At 33.8% G+C, this 15,238-nt stretch overlaps 1 protein-coding gene across 2 annotated transcripts in view; it reads right to left on the bottom strand.

Moving 5' to 3' along the window:
• Positions 1 to 12,415: 12,415 nt before the first annotated feature.
• Positions 12,416 to 15,238, bottom strand: part of LOC145262701 (uncharacterized) — a 375,299-nt gene continuing 372,476 nt past the window's right edge. For both annotated transcript variants that reach the window (XM_080119829.1, XM_080119836.1), the window contains one exon: positions 12,416 to 14,904. In XM_080119829.1, coding sequence (XP_079975955.1) covers positions 12,554 to 14,904 — 2,351 coding nt within the window. In that variant the 3' untranslated portion in view covers positions 12,416 to 12,553. The remainder of the gene's footprint in view (positions 14,905 to 15,238) is intronic.

Genomic DNA, 15,238 nt, shown 5'->3' with positions numbered 1-15,238 from the left:
TTTGCATAGCATGTTGTATGTTATAGGAGGTAATACGGGGAGTTGATGGCCTTCGTCGCATAGGGTAAAATTAACTGCAAAGTTCTTGGTAAATAGTTTGGCATTGTCTGATGCTGACGAGATGACCTCTGGTCCATTGATAATGGTTGGGATAGGATCCTGAACAGAAGCATGCGTTCTATTTGTTATTTGCCAAAACTGGTGGGAGCCATGCTGCTGCTCAGTTACTTTGGATTTAACGGACTGAGCATATAGCTTTCTTGCATTTTTTATTACTCTTTTACAGTGGTAATCCTGAAAACAGTTTTAGTCTCAGTGCATCTATTACGTTGGTAGCTATAGAAAAAGTGATTTCTGTGCACAATGGCAGCAGCACATTCTGGGGAGAACCATGGCTGGCTGTTAGGTTTTTGTTGGAATTTTTTAGATGGTATAAAACGGTCTATGCCTACAATTAACCATTCGGTCAGGTCTGATACTATGGAGGACACATCCTTTTTAAACATGGAATGCAGAGGTAGATCAGATATGAATGTACGGAGGCTATCCCAGTCAGCCATAGATAATCGGTATACAGTACTGTGGAGAGGTACGTCTGAAGAAACTATTCTCTGGATATCGAGCACTGGATCGACCCCCCCCCCAAAATAAAAATAATAAAAATAAATCATTACCATTTTTGTTTCAATAAAATATAGCAGTGAATGCCCGTGCGATCGAAAAAGAAAAAAAAATTAGCCAAGTAGTAAGATCTACCAAAAATAATTCCAAAATCAATTAAATGAAATTTTTCATCATTTATGTTTCTAATGTAATCTTTCCTCGCCTCCAAAAATAATATTAAAAACAAATGAAATCTTTTCATTTTTTTTGTAAGTGTTTTTTTTGTTTGAATATTTAAAAAAAAAAAAAAAAAAAAAAAACAATAAAAGCCAAACATTTTTCTTTCTACACGGAATTATTTTTTCAAGCTAGAAACTTATTGAGATTACCAAATTATTTCATTTGGTGAAGAGTTTGTTTGTTTAGCCAAAGTTTCTAGGGGCAAATAACTCTAAAAAAAAATTTTTTAATCGACGTTGAATAATAATTCCAAATAAATTAAATATGTTATCAACATAATTAGTGTTTAAAATTTATTAAATAACAATTTCAAATAGACTCTTAAAACAATTTTCCTGCTAGAAACATTAACTAAGTTAATGCTATTTAATAAAATCGATTTTTCTCAATGTAATATGCGAATGAGATCATCTCATAAGTGTATAGTTTGCAAGAATCATACTATATATATATATATATATATATATATATAAGTAAATAAACGAAAGAGTAAAGTAAGAATATTGCATGTAAAAGTAGAACTTTATAAAAAGTTGTTTTATTAGAGATAGAATTTCATTGACATAGGGTGGGGGCGAATGTCCAAAAAAGTGTTAGTAATATATATATATATATATATATATATATATATATATATATATATATATATTATTAAAAAAAGACAAAACGATTTGATTTAGGAATCTTAAGAAGAAGACTTCTGGTGTGTTTGTGGTATTATAGTGAATGAGAACTCTAATTAAGATTAGCATAGACCAATCAAAGGTATAGTGATGATGATGATCATAGACCCCTTCCTCACCAATTTTTTGATTGGGCTTGTGTCTAATTATGTTTTGAGAACTTTTTGCTTGCTAAATAAAATATAAAAATGAAAACCAGTTATATGTCTAGCTCCGTTTTCATGGAGAGGAGACATATGCATTACTGCATGTGTGATTTGAAACCCACAAAGATGAACATGCAACATAGTCTTGTTCAATAAGTCATGGCCCAGTTTGAACTTTTGAAGCATAAGACCAGAAGCAGCAAACCATTTGTTGTATAGAAGGTGGAAGTGTAATTAACCGCTGTACATTAACCAAGTAATTCAATATCACTGATTGCAAAAATCTAGATGGTCATGTAGAAATCACAAATACTTATTTTTTCTCACGAATCAATGTGCATGCTAAATGATTCGACCACACACTGAACAATCAGTTTGCAGGGCACATTGATTCCATCTGTCCCCTGAGGAACTTCCTTAGCCCTTTTGGGAATCACGGTTGGTCAGCAGAGAAAGAACCCAACAAGAAAGATCTCTTTTGTCACAGCTCAAGTATCAACGATATTCATCTGACGATAACCGCTGACCAACCTGCAACAGCCAAAGAACTTTATTTCACTGTCCAACTTTCTGCCGCCAAAATAAACCTTCTTGTTGTTTTGTAGGTACATGCAAAATGAATACCGATGCTCAAAATGTATAAACATTTTGACCCCTCCCTTTACTTAAAAATTCACCAAAAATCAGGAAATTAACTAATTTTAATGAAATTTTCAATATTTATCAAATAATGATCACAAAATATATTGAACTCATTATTTTTATTCAAATCTTTGTGGAAATTCATTATTTTGTTTAAACAAAAAATACCTGTATTAAAGTTATGGTTTTCTGTCGTAAAAAAAAGGGAATTTATTTTTGCTTTTTTTATGAAAATAAAGCATCGTAAATTGTAACAATTAAAAAAAGATTATTTAATTTTTACAGGAACATTACGAAAAATGTCCCTAAAGTCCGTATTAATGAATTCGATATAACTCAGAGAAAAATTAATTTATTATATATTACACACATATGAATAATAACAGCAATGTCTTATCAGATGAATTCAATTTATTCATTCAATGACCTTCTGTGTGCCTGCAGATGACTTTTCAGTCCCACAAACGAATTTTATGTTTGAGCAGACTTCAGACTCATGTCAGCTATTGGTCTGAATCAAGTCAGAAGGCACAAAACCTTGCATTCTTGTTCATTTTTGTGTGACGTTTAAGGCCACCAGCTGATTGGTACAATCTAGAGTATCAAAAGCATGCCAGGCTATGATTCTGTTCATGTATTGAAATAATACAATTGAAATGCTTTTATGTGATTAACAAGATCTGCTTTTGACAACAGAGTCTGCTTACACACCTCACAATTTATCAAAAAACAGCTTCTTTCCTTTAATAATTATAAAAAAAAAAAAATATTTCTAACCATCGATTGTCATTCAGAGGCAACAGTACTGGAATAAATAAGGGAGTAGTGTCATAACGAATTAACATATACTACTCCTACCCCCCCAAGAAGCTAATACTTGGGGAAGATGGTCTCATGACACTAAAAAACAAATATTACTGCTTAGAGGAGGAGGTAATGCCTGGAAGGATGATCTCATGACAGCAGAACAGAGACTATATGATTCTTCCCCTGAACTGAGCATTAATAAAAATTCATTAGTCTGAAATAATATAGTTAACTGAACTGAGCATTAAAACGATAGTACACTATTACATTAAAAGAAATAATAGTTTGTAAGTCAAACAGACAGGTACCAAATCTCCATTAGTAATGAATGCCTCCACTTATTGTTTCCAATTGTCTTGGATATCTTTCTGCTATTGGAGCTAAGCAATGTTTGAATAGAAGAAACGCAGTTTAGAATGTGCAACATTTGATTCACTATGAACTTATCACACAAGCGCCATTTCAGGGGGTATCGATAAGAAGGCTTCCTCTATCTCTGATATATATAAGAAATTAAACTGCCCAATTAAATAGTATACCTAATCTATATAAGTGAGAATGTGTGTGCGTGTGTGTGAACCTATCTACTCAACGAATTTGTTATCTACAGACTTGAAATTTGGTATATACGGTATTCAGACATGTGGAAAATTTATTAATTGGTTTTCATTCATAAAAAAAAGGCTGCTAAGGGGTCAAAATTGAAAAATTGGTACTTAGGGGGTCATCAGATTTTTTATCTGTTTGTCAACTGTTTCATGACAATGCATATGCGAATCGTTCACATTATGTTAAGAATAAGTTTGAAAACATTTTTTAAGGATGTGTCAAGCTGGCTTAATGGTTATCATACTTGATCCACTGTATTTAGATTTTGGTTTCAATCTCTGCTTATGTATTTATTTATTTTTTTCTTTTACTTACAAGAAGTGAACTGTTTAGAAAAAAAACAGTATTCGCATGCAGTTCTTTCTGTTTTGTTTTTTTGTTTTGTTACTTCATTTTTTTATCTAATGAAGTTAACATTACGTTTAATACCGGGCAATGTTGGGTACATCTTCTAGTCTATTATATAAAGGGAAGTTGTTCGTCTGTGTTCATATGTTCTGCAAAAAAAGTCAAGCAACTTTTTTTCTTTTTTTTATATTTTTCAATTAAAAATATGAGTTATTTCTCTTGCTGAATTAGTTTTTTTTTCAGTGTTTAAAAATGTTTTATAAACCAAGTAATTATTTTTTTAATAAATTGTAGCAAAGCCTGTTATTATATTGCCAATAATAATGGATAAATACTGGTTAGTCAGAAACAAGGTTTGATTTGTTAGCTTAAAAGTTTAATAGCTATTTGTGTTAGACTTGGAAAATCTAACACACATGCATACATATATCTCCAAGGATCCGTGGCACAGTGGTTAGAGTACTTGGAAAAAGCAATTGTAAAAAGTGATATTCTCCTTAAAGTTGAAAGTTCAATCCTCAGTGTGGACAACTGAAAACTACAATTGCCAATTACTTAGGACAGTTATCCAGTCATGAAGCAAATAAAGGGTTCAGCTCGAACAGAACAGAGGATTGATACCCATGCGTATTTTCATTTAAAAAAAAAAAAAAAAAAAAAAAAAAACACAATGCAAGGGAGATAACTCCAAAGGAAGAAAACATTTTTTTCACTAATTACTAACAATTAACATAGATATCCTGAAAAATTGAGTCATAGGAAAGCCTTAAAACATATCTTAGTGACCCCTGAAGATTGAACTTTCTTTATGATCTATGAACCCATCCTCAAACCCACGGTTCGAATTCTTGTAATGTAGAGCTAACCTCTCTTTTTCTTAGGAGAAAAAAAAAAGGAAACATGTAGTCAACACCCGAAGAAGGTCACAGGGTGAAGCGACCAAAACCTTGTGCTAATAACACCCAAGATGAAAATAATTGTCTGATTAATCAAAATAATACATAACTCTAATATACTTAAAATGCCACAATTAATCAAAATAATACATAACTCTAATATACTTAAAATGCCACAATTTGACATGTAAAAAAAAAAAAAAAAAATGAACAGAAATAAGGTTGATAAAAAAATTACATTATCATTTTTGGTTCAATATTTCCGTTTAAGGCCATAAGCTTTGCTGCATTATTTGTAAGGATTAAAACCCTCTTTTTTTTTTATTCGAAGAATTTTATCTATAAAGACTGAGCAAAGTTTTCTAATTTATCAAATTTAATGTAAAGTAACTATGCTGAGTAATGACATTTTTTTTTAAGTTGAATTATTTACTAGAAAGAAAATCTAATATCATAGTTGATAGCAACTCGGAGCCTCTTTTTTCATTGGCTATCACAGATGTAGAGAAGAATACCATTCCTTTCTCTCGATTGCTCCACTTATCCTTGATCCTCACCTTATGATGCTTACTGTTTAAGAAAATATTTTTTAGTCTTGTGTAACTCAACTGTGGGTTGAAACCTGGTCTCCTGGACTAATAATGAACACAAGCCACTATGCCAAATGTGTTCGTTGAAGATGAGTAAATATTAAAATTTATGATGCTTGTACAGTTTATGAACTGTGCTATTTATTTAGATAGGATTTCAAGTTAAATTCCATTTTTATGGTATCTTTTACAGTAGCCATTCTTAACATGAGGAAGAGGAGTCTTGGAAATTATTCTGAACTTTCACCTTACAATTTTATAAAAAATTGTTAGGTGAAAGTACATAATAGTTAAAAAGACCTCTTTTTCCTATGTTAAGAATGGCTTTCTAAAGAATAACAATTTTAGTACGGCTTGTAAACTGCAGGAGTATTAAATTTATTAGAGAATTGACAGTTACTAATTTTTAACAATTAAAAACAACTTTTCTGAATATGTTTTTTATAATTGTGAAACTGCCATTTTATGAGTATTAGTTCTAAATAAAGTTAAAGAAAACAATTATGTAAAAAAAAAAATTAGAAACAAAGAATTATATAATATATAACTAATATTATCAGGTGGATGCAAAAATTTTTGCCGGTTTGTGTAAGGCACATTTTTTTTTAACTCAAAAAGTTGAAGAGCTAGGAAGATGGGAGTGATACCATTAAAACAAGTAACCTTTTGTACTCCAGAATTTATTTTTCTACACCACCATTCTCGATGCACATTTGCCAATGATGAACGATGACTGTGCATGGGCATCCAAAGCACGCTTTGTCATGTGAAGGTCATTCCAAAAGTAAAGCCTCCTATTTTTTTTAACTTAAAAATTAAACAGCCACAAAGATGGGAGTAGTACCATAAAACAAACGACCTTCTGTCCTTCAAAATTTATTTTTCTACATGGTCACCATCATTCTCAATGCCCTATAGCACATTTATGTTTCTGATGCACATCTATTACAGGGGTTGCTTTCTTAGAGTCTCACACCATCAATATCTGCAACACAGAGATACAACTTTTAGATCATGAATGCATAAAAAGAGTCATCTTAACAATACAATTTGCAATCCTCTCTAAACCATTTGGGTGGAATAAAAAATAGGAGGCATTACTTTTGGAACACCCCTCATATATTGTTATTACTTAAACATATCACCATGATTAACTTTTTCTTTTATATTATCAAAACATGATTCATATTTTTCTGTAATATTTTCACCCATGTTAACTCGGCAATGACATTCTTCAGTCAACATAAAAGGAGTGATCTTCCATCATGATAATGCTCATCCTCACACAGCACTACTGACCAAAAATCTAGGTGAATTTGATTGGGAAATCTTGCTCCATCTTGTATATTCTCTTGATCTAACTCTCTCAGATTATCACTTATTCTAAGAAATACAAAACAATTTAGATGGCCTTAGATTAACCTCACAATGAGATTAAACATGAATTAGATTTATATTTCACATCAAAGCCTAAATAATTTTACAAGAGATGCATTCCTGCACTCGTTGACAGATGGAATCAAATCGTACAGAGCAAAGGTTATTATAATAATAAAGATTAAAAAAAAAAACTGTTTTTCATTTTCAAGATGAAATTTTAAAATCGGCAAAAACTTTTGCACTGATCTAATAACGAATAAAAATACTTCAGTACTAAATGTTGAGATCTTTTGTTCCCTTCGATCATCATCATCAGTTTAAAGTCCGTTTTATATATGCTGTGATGTGTTGAACCACTTTCAGAAAACGATTTCCAAACTAACATATCTGACCAGATATTTTTCCTTTCTCCAAAGTCTATTCTTATCACTTTGTTATATCGCATATTTCTCCATATTTACATAAACATGATATCAGCAGCAGCTCAAGCCACCGCACTAGCAACAGCCAGCCATCGCTGATATTACCCAAGAAGACAACAGCAGCAGCCCTGGCTACAGCATCAGCAGCAGTCAGCCACCACTGATATCATGATATCAGCAGCAGCTCAAGCCACAGTATTTGTAGCAGCCAGTCATCGCTGACATCATCTAAGACACATCAGCAGCAACCCTGACGACAGCAGCAGCCAGCTACTGCCAATATCACCACGATATTAACAGGAGCCCTAGCTAGAGCATCAGTAGCAGCTAGCCATTCCCAACCTCACTTAACATCAGCGGCATCGCAAGTCACCACATCAGCAGTAGCCAACCATCATCAACCTCACCCTAGACGACACCCGCAGCAGCTATCCAGACTGCCCCTCCTTCACCACAGACTCCTAGAGCCTGCCGACTGTCTGTCATCCATATTTCAAGCAGCTGATCAACGTCCCAGTCTCTGTCATCACCAGCACATCCTGACAATATCAACAACTGCTACTACGATCATAAACATCAATAAAAAATTTGAACTAAACTTCTTTGTTTGTCCTTCTTGCTTCCATATGTTGATTTATGTAATATAACTTCCTCCAATCTTTTCTTTGTCCTTTCTCTGCCAACAGACCCTGCTACCTCAACTGTTCTACATCTAACCCAAGAACTCTCATCCATTCTTTCAATGTGACCAAACCAATGAAGTCTCTTGTCCTGCACACACCTCTCTTTACTGTCCAGATTCTTCTGAGGTCAACAGATCTAAGCCAATTCTTAAGACTTACATTACACATCCATCATATCATTCCCATGTTATTTATCATGCAACACATATCCTCAACTCTCACTGGCCAGAATAAGTTGTTAGAGTTATAGATATGGAAAGGTTTTCTGTACTACACTATTCACTGAAATGAATTATTCAGCATTTTTTTGCAAATAATTTTCATATTCCTCATTCAAATTTGTTTTAATTTTGACATTTCGATTTTAACAGTAAATCAATTTGATACATGAAAATGATCTGGTTGCATTTCATTGACAAATCACGGTTTCTTTGAGATACAAAATTTTCAAAATTTGAAGATCTTTATATCTAGTAAAAATAAAGACACAAAGTAATACTGTTTTTGATCAAGAAAAAGTATTGATTTCAATTCTATCAATATAGTTTATAGTTTGTTGATGTACGTTTTTTACATTTGCTATTCTTTTCATTTATTCTGATAACAAAATGATTAAATGAATGCAATTCTCCAATAACAATAATGCTTATACTGGATAGTATTCATAATTCTTATTTTGAGGGTTTCTATTAGATTTCTATTGGATTTGCATCAAGACTGTAATGAATTATTTTATTAATTTTTCTATTGCTACTATAGCATAAAAAGTAGCCATCTTTGTGTTATCAAAGTTATTTTAAGAGTTCTGTTAAAGGGAGATAATCCTAGAAGTTTATCATAACATAGCTTCTTGAGAAGCCAATCAACAATTATACTCTTCTCCTGGAATCATTCTTTTGTAGATTATTTGTGTGGAATGGAGTAAGATAATATTGAAAGATAAAATACAACCCCCCTTCCATTTGTCTTCAATCTATGAGATAATAATCCTCTTGAACATCTTGAGAGCTGGAAGCATTAATCGATCTTTTACAGAAGTAAATTTTTACGATGCTAGTGGTAGATATGCAATTCAAAACTATTAAAAATTAAAGCAAGTTTTAGCATTTTTTTTTAACACATAATAACTCATATGACATTCTCATTATTGCAGAAAATACTGAATCTCGATTTGTGATTCAAATTCTATTTATCAACAAACCAATCTTAATCTTTAGTCCATACTGAACACTTTTTTTTTCTGTTTAGATGTTAGTCATGGATTTCAAATTCATATCCTGCCGTCATATTGAATATAGAATATTCAGAGTGCTGTGAATTGAGAAACAGCTACACTACAATTATTCAGTTGATTAGAACTCCACTTCAGTTGGCATTCTTCTCTGGCTTCTATCTTCAGTTTGCAACAATATCTGTAGTTTTAAACAAGTTAGTTATAGTCAGCTAACATACTTCCTAACTTCCAGCATAGCACTACTAAAAGTGGTGACAAGGCAAATCAGTTCCTTCATTTTTTTTCTCTCACGCCTATACTCCTGTACATGTACTCTTTTTTTTTTATTGTTTTTTTTCTTTCTTTTTTATTTAATAATCATTTAAAATAAAATTTCAGGCTTATTTTAATTAAGAATTATTGAAAACACTTTAAAATATTTTAAAACCCATTTTGGGAACATTATGCAGTGGATACATTTTTTATGAGGTTTGAAATTTTGTTATTTTTTTACTATAATTTTATTTTTATACCTTCATAAACATATATAAATTCAAATAAAAAAAACATTTTTTTTAATTTAAAAAACTTTTATTTTTATAATTTAATAAACATAGTTCTTATAAAGAACTTTTATTTTTTTAATTTTGTTATTAAAAGTGCAAATAAAGACTAATCATGCTACGAGGGGCATACAATAAGTAATGCCCCTGACCCACTTCCAGTTGTCTGATCTAGCTGAAATTTTGCATGTGAAATGATTTATATCTCTACAGGTTATGTGGCAAATTACAGCCCTGAATTAACTGTGGTTTCTGTTTTACACGTGTTTGAACTTAGTCAGGTGTGAAATGGAGCCTGTTGAATGTCAAGCAGTGATCCGGTTTTTGTATTGGAAAGGACACACACCACAGGAGACTTTTGATGAAATGAAAGAAACTTATGGTGATAATGCCCCATCATATGACCTTGTAAAACGCTAGCATCATGAATTCAAACATGGCCGGAAGTCTGTGGAAACAGCTCCCAGACCTGGTCGCCTCCCTTCTGCCATTGATGAGGCATCTGTCCATCAAGTTGAGGCTGCCATTTTGAAAGATCGGCACATTACTATTTGCCAAATAGCCCAAGATGTCAAGATTAGTACAGGGTCTGTGGAAACTACCATTCATGACCATTTGCATATGCATAAGGTGTCTGCCAGATGGATTCCCAGGTTGCTCACACCATTCCAGAAGCGACAACGCGTCGAGTGCTCGAGGATGAATTTGGAGATGTGCCAAGAAGATGAGTCAAAGTTTTTCAAAAGACTAATTACGCAGGATAAAACCTGGGTCCATCACTATGATCCAGAGACCAAAGCCCAGTCAATGCAGTGGAAGCACTTGAACTCACCACCTCCAAAGAAGCAAGGGTGCAGCCCTCCGCTGGCAAGGTCATGCTCAGTCTTCTGGGACCAGGACGTAATAGTGATGACAGATTTCCTGGTAAAGGGTACCACAATTACAGGAGCCTATTATGCTTCACTTTTGAGGAAATAAAGGGAAGCTATCAACATCAAGAGGCAGGGCAAGATCAGCAAAGGTACCCTCCTCCTGCAGGACAATGCTCCGGTCCACAACTCGCATGTCGCCTGATCAGAAGCACAGGCGTGTGGTTATGAAATCCTCCCCCATCCTCCCTACTCTCCTGACCTTGCACCCTCTGACTTTCACCTCTTCCCAGCCATGAAGTTGTTTTTGAAAGGAAAGCGTTTCCCAGATGATGCAGCCTTGATTTCTGAAGTCACGTTGTGGTTGGAGGACCAACCTGGGGTGTTCTACAAAAACAGTCTCCAGAGCTGCATCAAACGATGGGAGAAATGCATAACTCTGGGTGGTTCCTATGTAGAGAAAGACTAATAACTGTGCCAAGTTTCGTTGCTCTACTGCTATGAGAAGTGGGTCAGGGGCATTACTTATTGCACGCCCCTCATAATTTTATCTGAATAATTTTGTTAATTTTTATTGCATACTTTTCAATAATCACCTTTTTTTTATATCTTATTTCAATAAATCGCTTCACAATAGAAATACTGAAGAACAATAAAAATGAAGAAACTAATGTGCCTTGCCACTGCTTCCAGTAGCACTACACCGGAAGTTAGGAAGTATGTTAGCTGACTATAAGCAACAGGTTTATCTTCGAAATTGCAGATTGCAATCATCACGTCTGAACGTATACCTCATTTTAAGTCTTGCCAGATTCCCGCAACACATGAATGATGTTTTTAGGTCTCACCAACACATCCTTAAATTTTTGCCATTGATGGGTGATATTGTGCTGACTCCTTCCCTCGAAAAAATTAATCCATAAAAATAACTCAAATGTAAATGATTAAAAATATTTACATATATTAAAGACTTTACGAAAAGGAGTGCACTCCAGGAGCAAATTCCTTTTTAGTGTGGAAAAGGAGCAGGAGGCTCATTTTTTATCCAGTGGTGAGGAGGTAAGTAAATAGGGACTTATTTACAAATAATGTTAGAATTTTTCAACAGGTTCTTTTAAGTTGCAGATGATGCGGGGAAAAGAGGAGCTCCATTTTTTTTTTTTTTTTTTTTTTTAGGAGTAGGAGTCACTCCCAAATTAGTAGACCATGTAAAGTCTTGCATATATCTATTCAACATACTGTTTGAGTTTAGTTATTTACATAAAAAAAACTCGAGATATTCCATTTCACTATTTCACTAAATGACCACAATTGTCACAATTTATCAAACCATATCATTTTAACTAATAATCCATTCTGTTTCTTTAATTCTCATACTCAAATGATTGTTAGCCTTGATAAGTGGTGAGATTAGTAAAATAAATAAATAAAAATTATTTAATACGATATTGTATACCTGGACATCTTGTAGCATTTATAACCAATCGTATTTGAATACAGTCAAATATTTTTTCTTAGTGTGAATCAAATTAAGCTGTAATGTAAATACAGAAATTATATTTTTTAATATAAACACATAAGTAACCATTTTTTTTTTTAATGTTGTAATACAGTCTTTTAGAAGCACTTACCAAGTTCTAAAAGCTTTGGCTTAACAAAAAATAAAAAATAAATATAATTAAAACAAAAGAAACCAAAGAGAAAAAAAGAAAAAGAAAAGATAAAATTATAAAAACTCCTTATATTTCTTCTTATCATACAATATTTAAAAATATTTTTCATCTTTTTTTCTCTTTTAATTTTAAAAAGAGATACAAAAAAAGTTTTATTATCAGCATAATCCTATTTCTTGACAAATGTTAACATTTCGAAATTTGAAGAACTTTGCTTTTTCTGTGATTTGGTGGTGAAACACCATTGTTGGTTTTTGCTGTCCGCACAATAGACGTAGACCTTGGTGGGGGGACTGGGCGACCGGATGAAAGGAGAGGAGGAGAGTTATTAGCAGAATGAGAAAAAGACGAAGAAGGTAGATGGAGAGGAGCATGGGATAGGGGCCTGCCGTTGGTAAGCTGCGAGTAAGAATGTCTGGAAAAGGGTGATTTGCTTTCTACATTTACTGATGAGGATTGTTGTTGTTGCGGCTGCTCTTCAGGATATAGGGCAGACGAAAAGTGTGACTGGTTGCCATCAGGCCTTAATGGAGCCAAAGGAAAATCTGAATAACGAAGGTTGTCCATTGGCTGATAATTATAAGACTGAAGCATGTGGCCTCTGCCAGTTGGTGAGTTTGGAGAAGGTGTGCTAGAAAAAGTATTGTCGATGTCTTTGAAACACACTCTTTTCTGTACACCTTTCCCTTCAGAAGAGCGATCAGAAGCTGATGATGATAAATATTTAGTTTGATTACTGACTTGAAAGTTGGCTGTAGAGTCAACCTCAAGAACAATGGGGTCAGAGCATCGTTTTAATGAGGAATGGGTTGCTTTTAGCCTGGGATAAAAGAATTGGTTTGCATTTGAGTCTGCGTTTTCACTCTCAGAAGAAGGCATTGCGGGAAGCACAGTAGTATAATCAGGAATGGTTTTTCTACAAACGGAATCCTTAAACTCAGAGTGTGCAGAATTCTTCAGCTGGAAATTCCTCTCAGTTTTAGCAAATGCATCCAGTTGGGGATTTACTGTTCGTTTATCTGCATGTGATGGAATGGTTTGAGGAAAGACTTCCGGCTCTAAGACAGAATATTCTGGAGATTCTGCTGTTATACTAGGACGTTCAGAACTAAAAGTAGAAAATGTTCCCAGATTGGACTTAGAAGCTGGTAGATCTGTTGTGTGAACAAGGACAACCGTATCAAAAGATTTTGGCAATTGAGGTTCTTTCTCTGACTGATTTTGACTTCCTGGTCCTTCATTGCTACTGTTTGATTGATTGTCCTGCTGGCCCAAACTACTTCTTATTTTTGAATTACTTTCACCTGAAGGTAAGCATTTAAATGCAGAATTATTAGTCTGCCGGAGCTGGGGCTTAGCAGCAATTGGGGGCTTAGCCACTGCATCGCAACAAGAAGAAATAGTTTCTGTTTGGTTATTTGGATGATTGAAAGAATCGAGTTGAGATGAAGAAAGACTAGTTAATATGTCCTGTGTGCCTTTACTCCATCCTGAATTTGTAGATGAAACTGAAGCAGGATTGATACTTGTTAAATCAGAATGTCCATCAATCGAAGAATTCTTGTTTTTTGCCAAACCATTTATGGATTTTCCTATTGAAGAACTGGAAGAAAATTGATTAGCGGTGTTAGACGTAGAATCTAATTGTTTTTCTGTCATGTTCATCCACAAACTTCCTCCAGGGTGAGATTCTTTTTTAATAAGACAGTTTGGATAGTTTGCTGAAGACTTTCCAACATTTGGAGAATTACTTCTGCCTAATGAAGTTGGAGAGTATTCTCTGCAGACCAATGAAGACCGTGAGCTGCTATTACTTGCATAAATACCAGAACTTTTATCAGAAGGACTAGGTGTGTGCCTGCACAAGATCATATCCCCAGTTTGACTAATAGAGGCAGGGCTTGCTCGTCTTGAAGAATTGGCTGAACTTGAAGAATATGGACTGTGTCCATGACCATCAGGGCTTGATTTTATTCTTTGTTGAATTTGTTCCGTACGGAGTATGTGAGTTTTCTTCCGAGATTGAACAAAACTGGCTTTCTGAAGTTGTTCAACTGCTTCTCGTTGTGGTGCAACATCAGCCAAAACCTTTAGGGCAATTTCTTCAGGACTCAAAGCAGATGAAGGGCTGGGTGTCTTCTGTTGCTCATCATTTCCTCCAACTCTTTTGAAAAGGGAATTTGATGAAGAAATCACAGGTCTTGGATTTTTGGGACTCTGAGAAATGGTAGAGAAAACCCCACTGTCACTTTTATTAAATTTGGAAGCAAGAAAACTGATCCGAGAGCTTCCAGATGTGCAACTTGGGGACAATCGGTCAAAAAGTTTGTCCGAAAATGTTTCTTCGTTGGAGGAACTGTGAGCATCTCCAGTTTCCCTCGTGCCTCTTTGGATTTGCTTTTGAATAAAATTGTGAGTTGCATTAATCCGAGAATTTTCTTTATCCCCAAAATCACTGCATGAATCATCCACGGAATAAGATTTGATCAGTTTCTTCATATAAGAAGGATTTTTTGCAAGTGAATCGGTAGATCCAACTGAAATATAAAAATGGTACATTTTTAATATACAAAAATTTTACAGTTTTTTTTATGGATTAATAAATTAATAAATAGAAAGGTCTGTGTCTGTGTGTGCGTTGTGTGCATGTGCACATGCATATATATATATATGCATATATATATATATATATATATATATATATATATATATATATATATATATACTAGCAAAAGTACCCTTCGTTGACTGGGTTCAAAAACAGCCTACAGAAAATGGACTCTGATTTATGAAAGTATGATAGGTTATGAAAAGGAAGGGTTGTAAAGAGATAGCTTCGAATTTGGGGGTATCAAAACCAAAGCAAAATAT

The sequence above is a fragment of the Euprymna scolopes genome, chromosome 1 (genome assembly GCF_053919585.1).
Source record: "Euprymna scolopes isolate OS-2025 chromosome 1, ASM5391958v1, whole genome shotgun sequence".
Taxonomy (NCBI): Eukaryota; Metazoa; Mollusca; class Cephalopoda; order Sepiida; family Sepiolidae; genus Euprymna; species Euprymna scolopes.
Note: the sequence above shows the minus strand (reverse complement) of the source record. Positions and strands in the feature narration are given on the sequence as shown.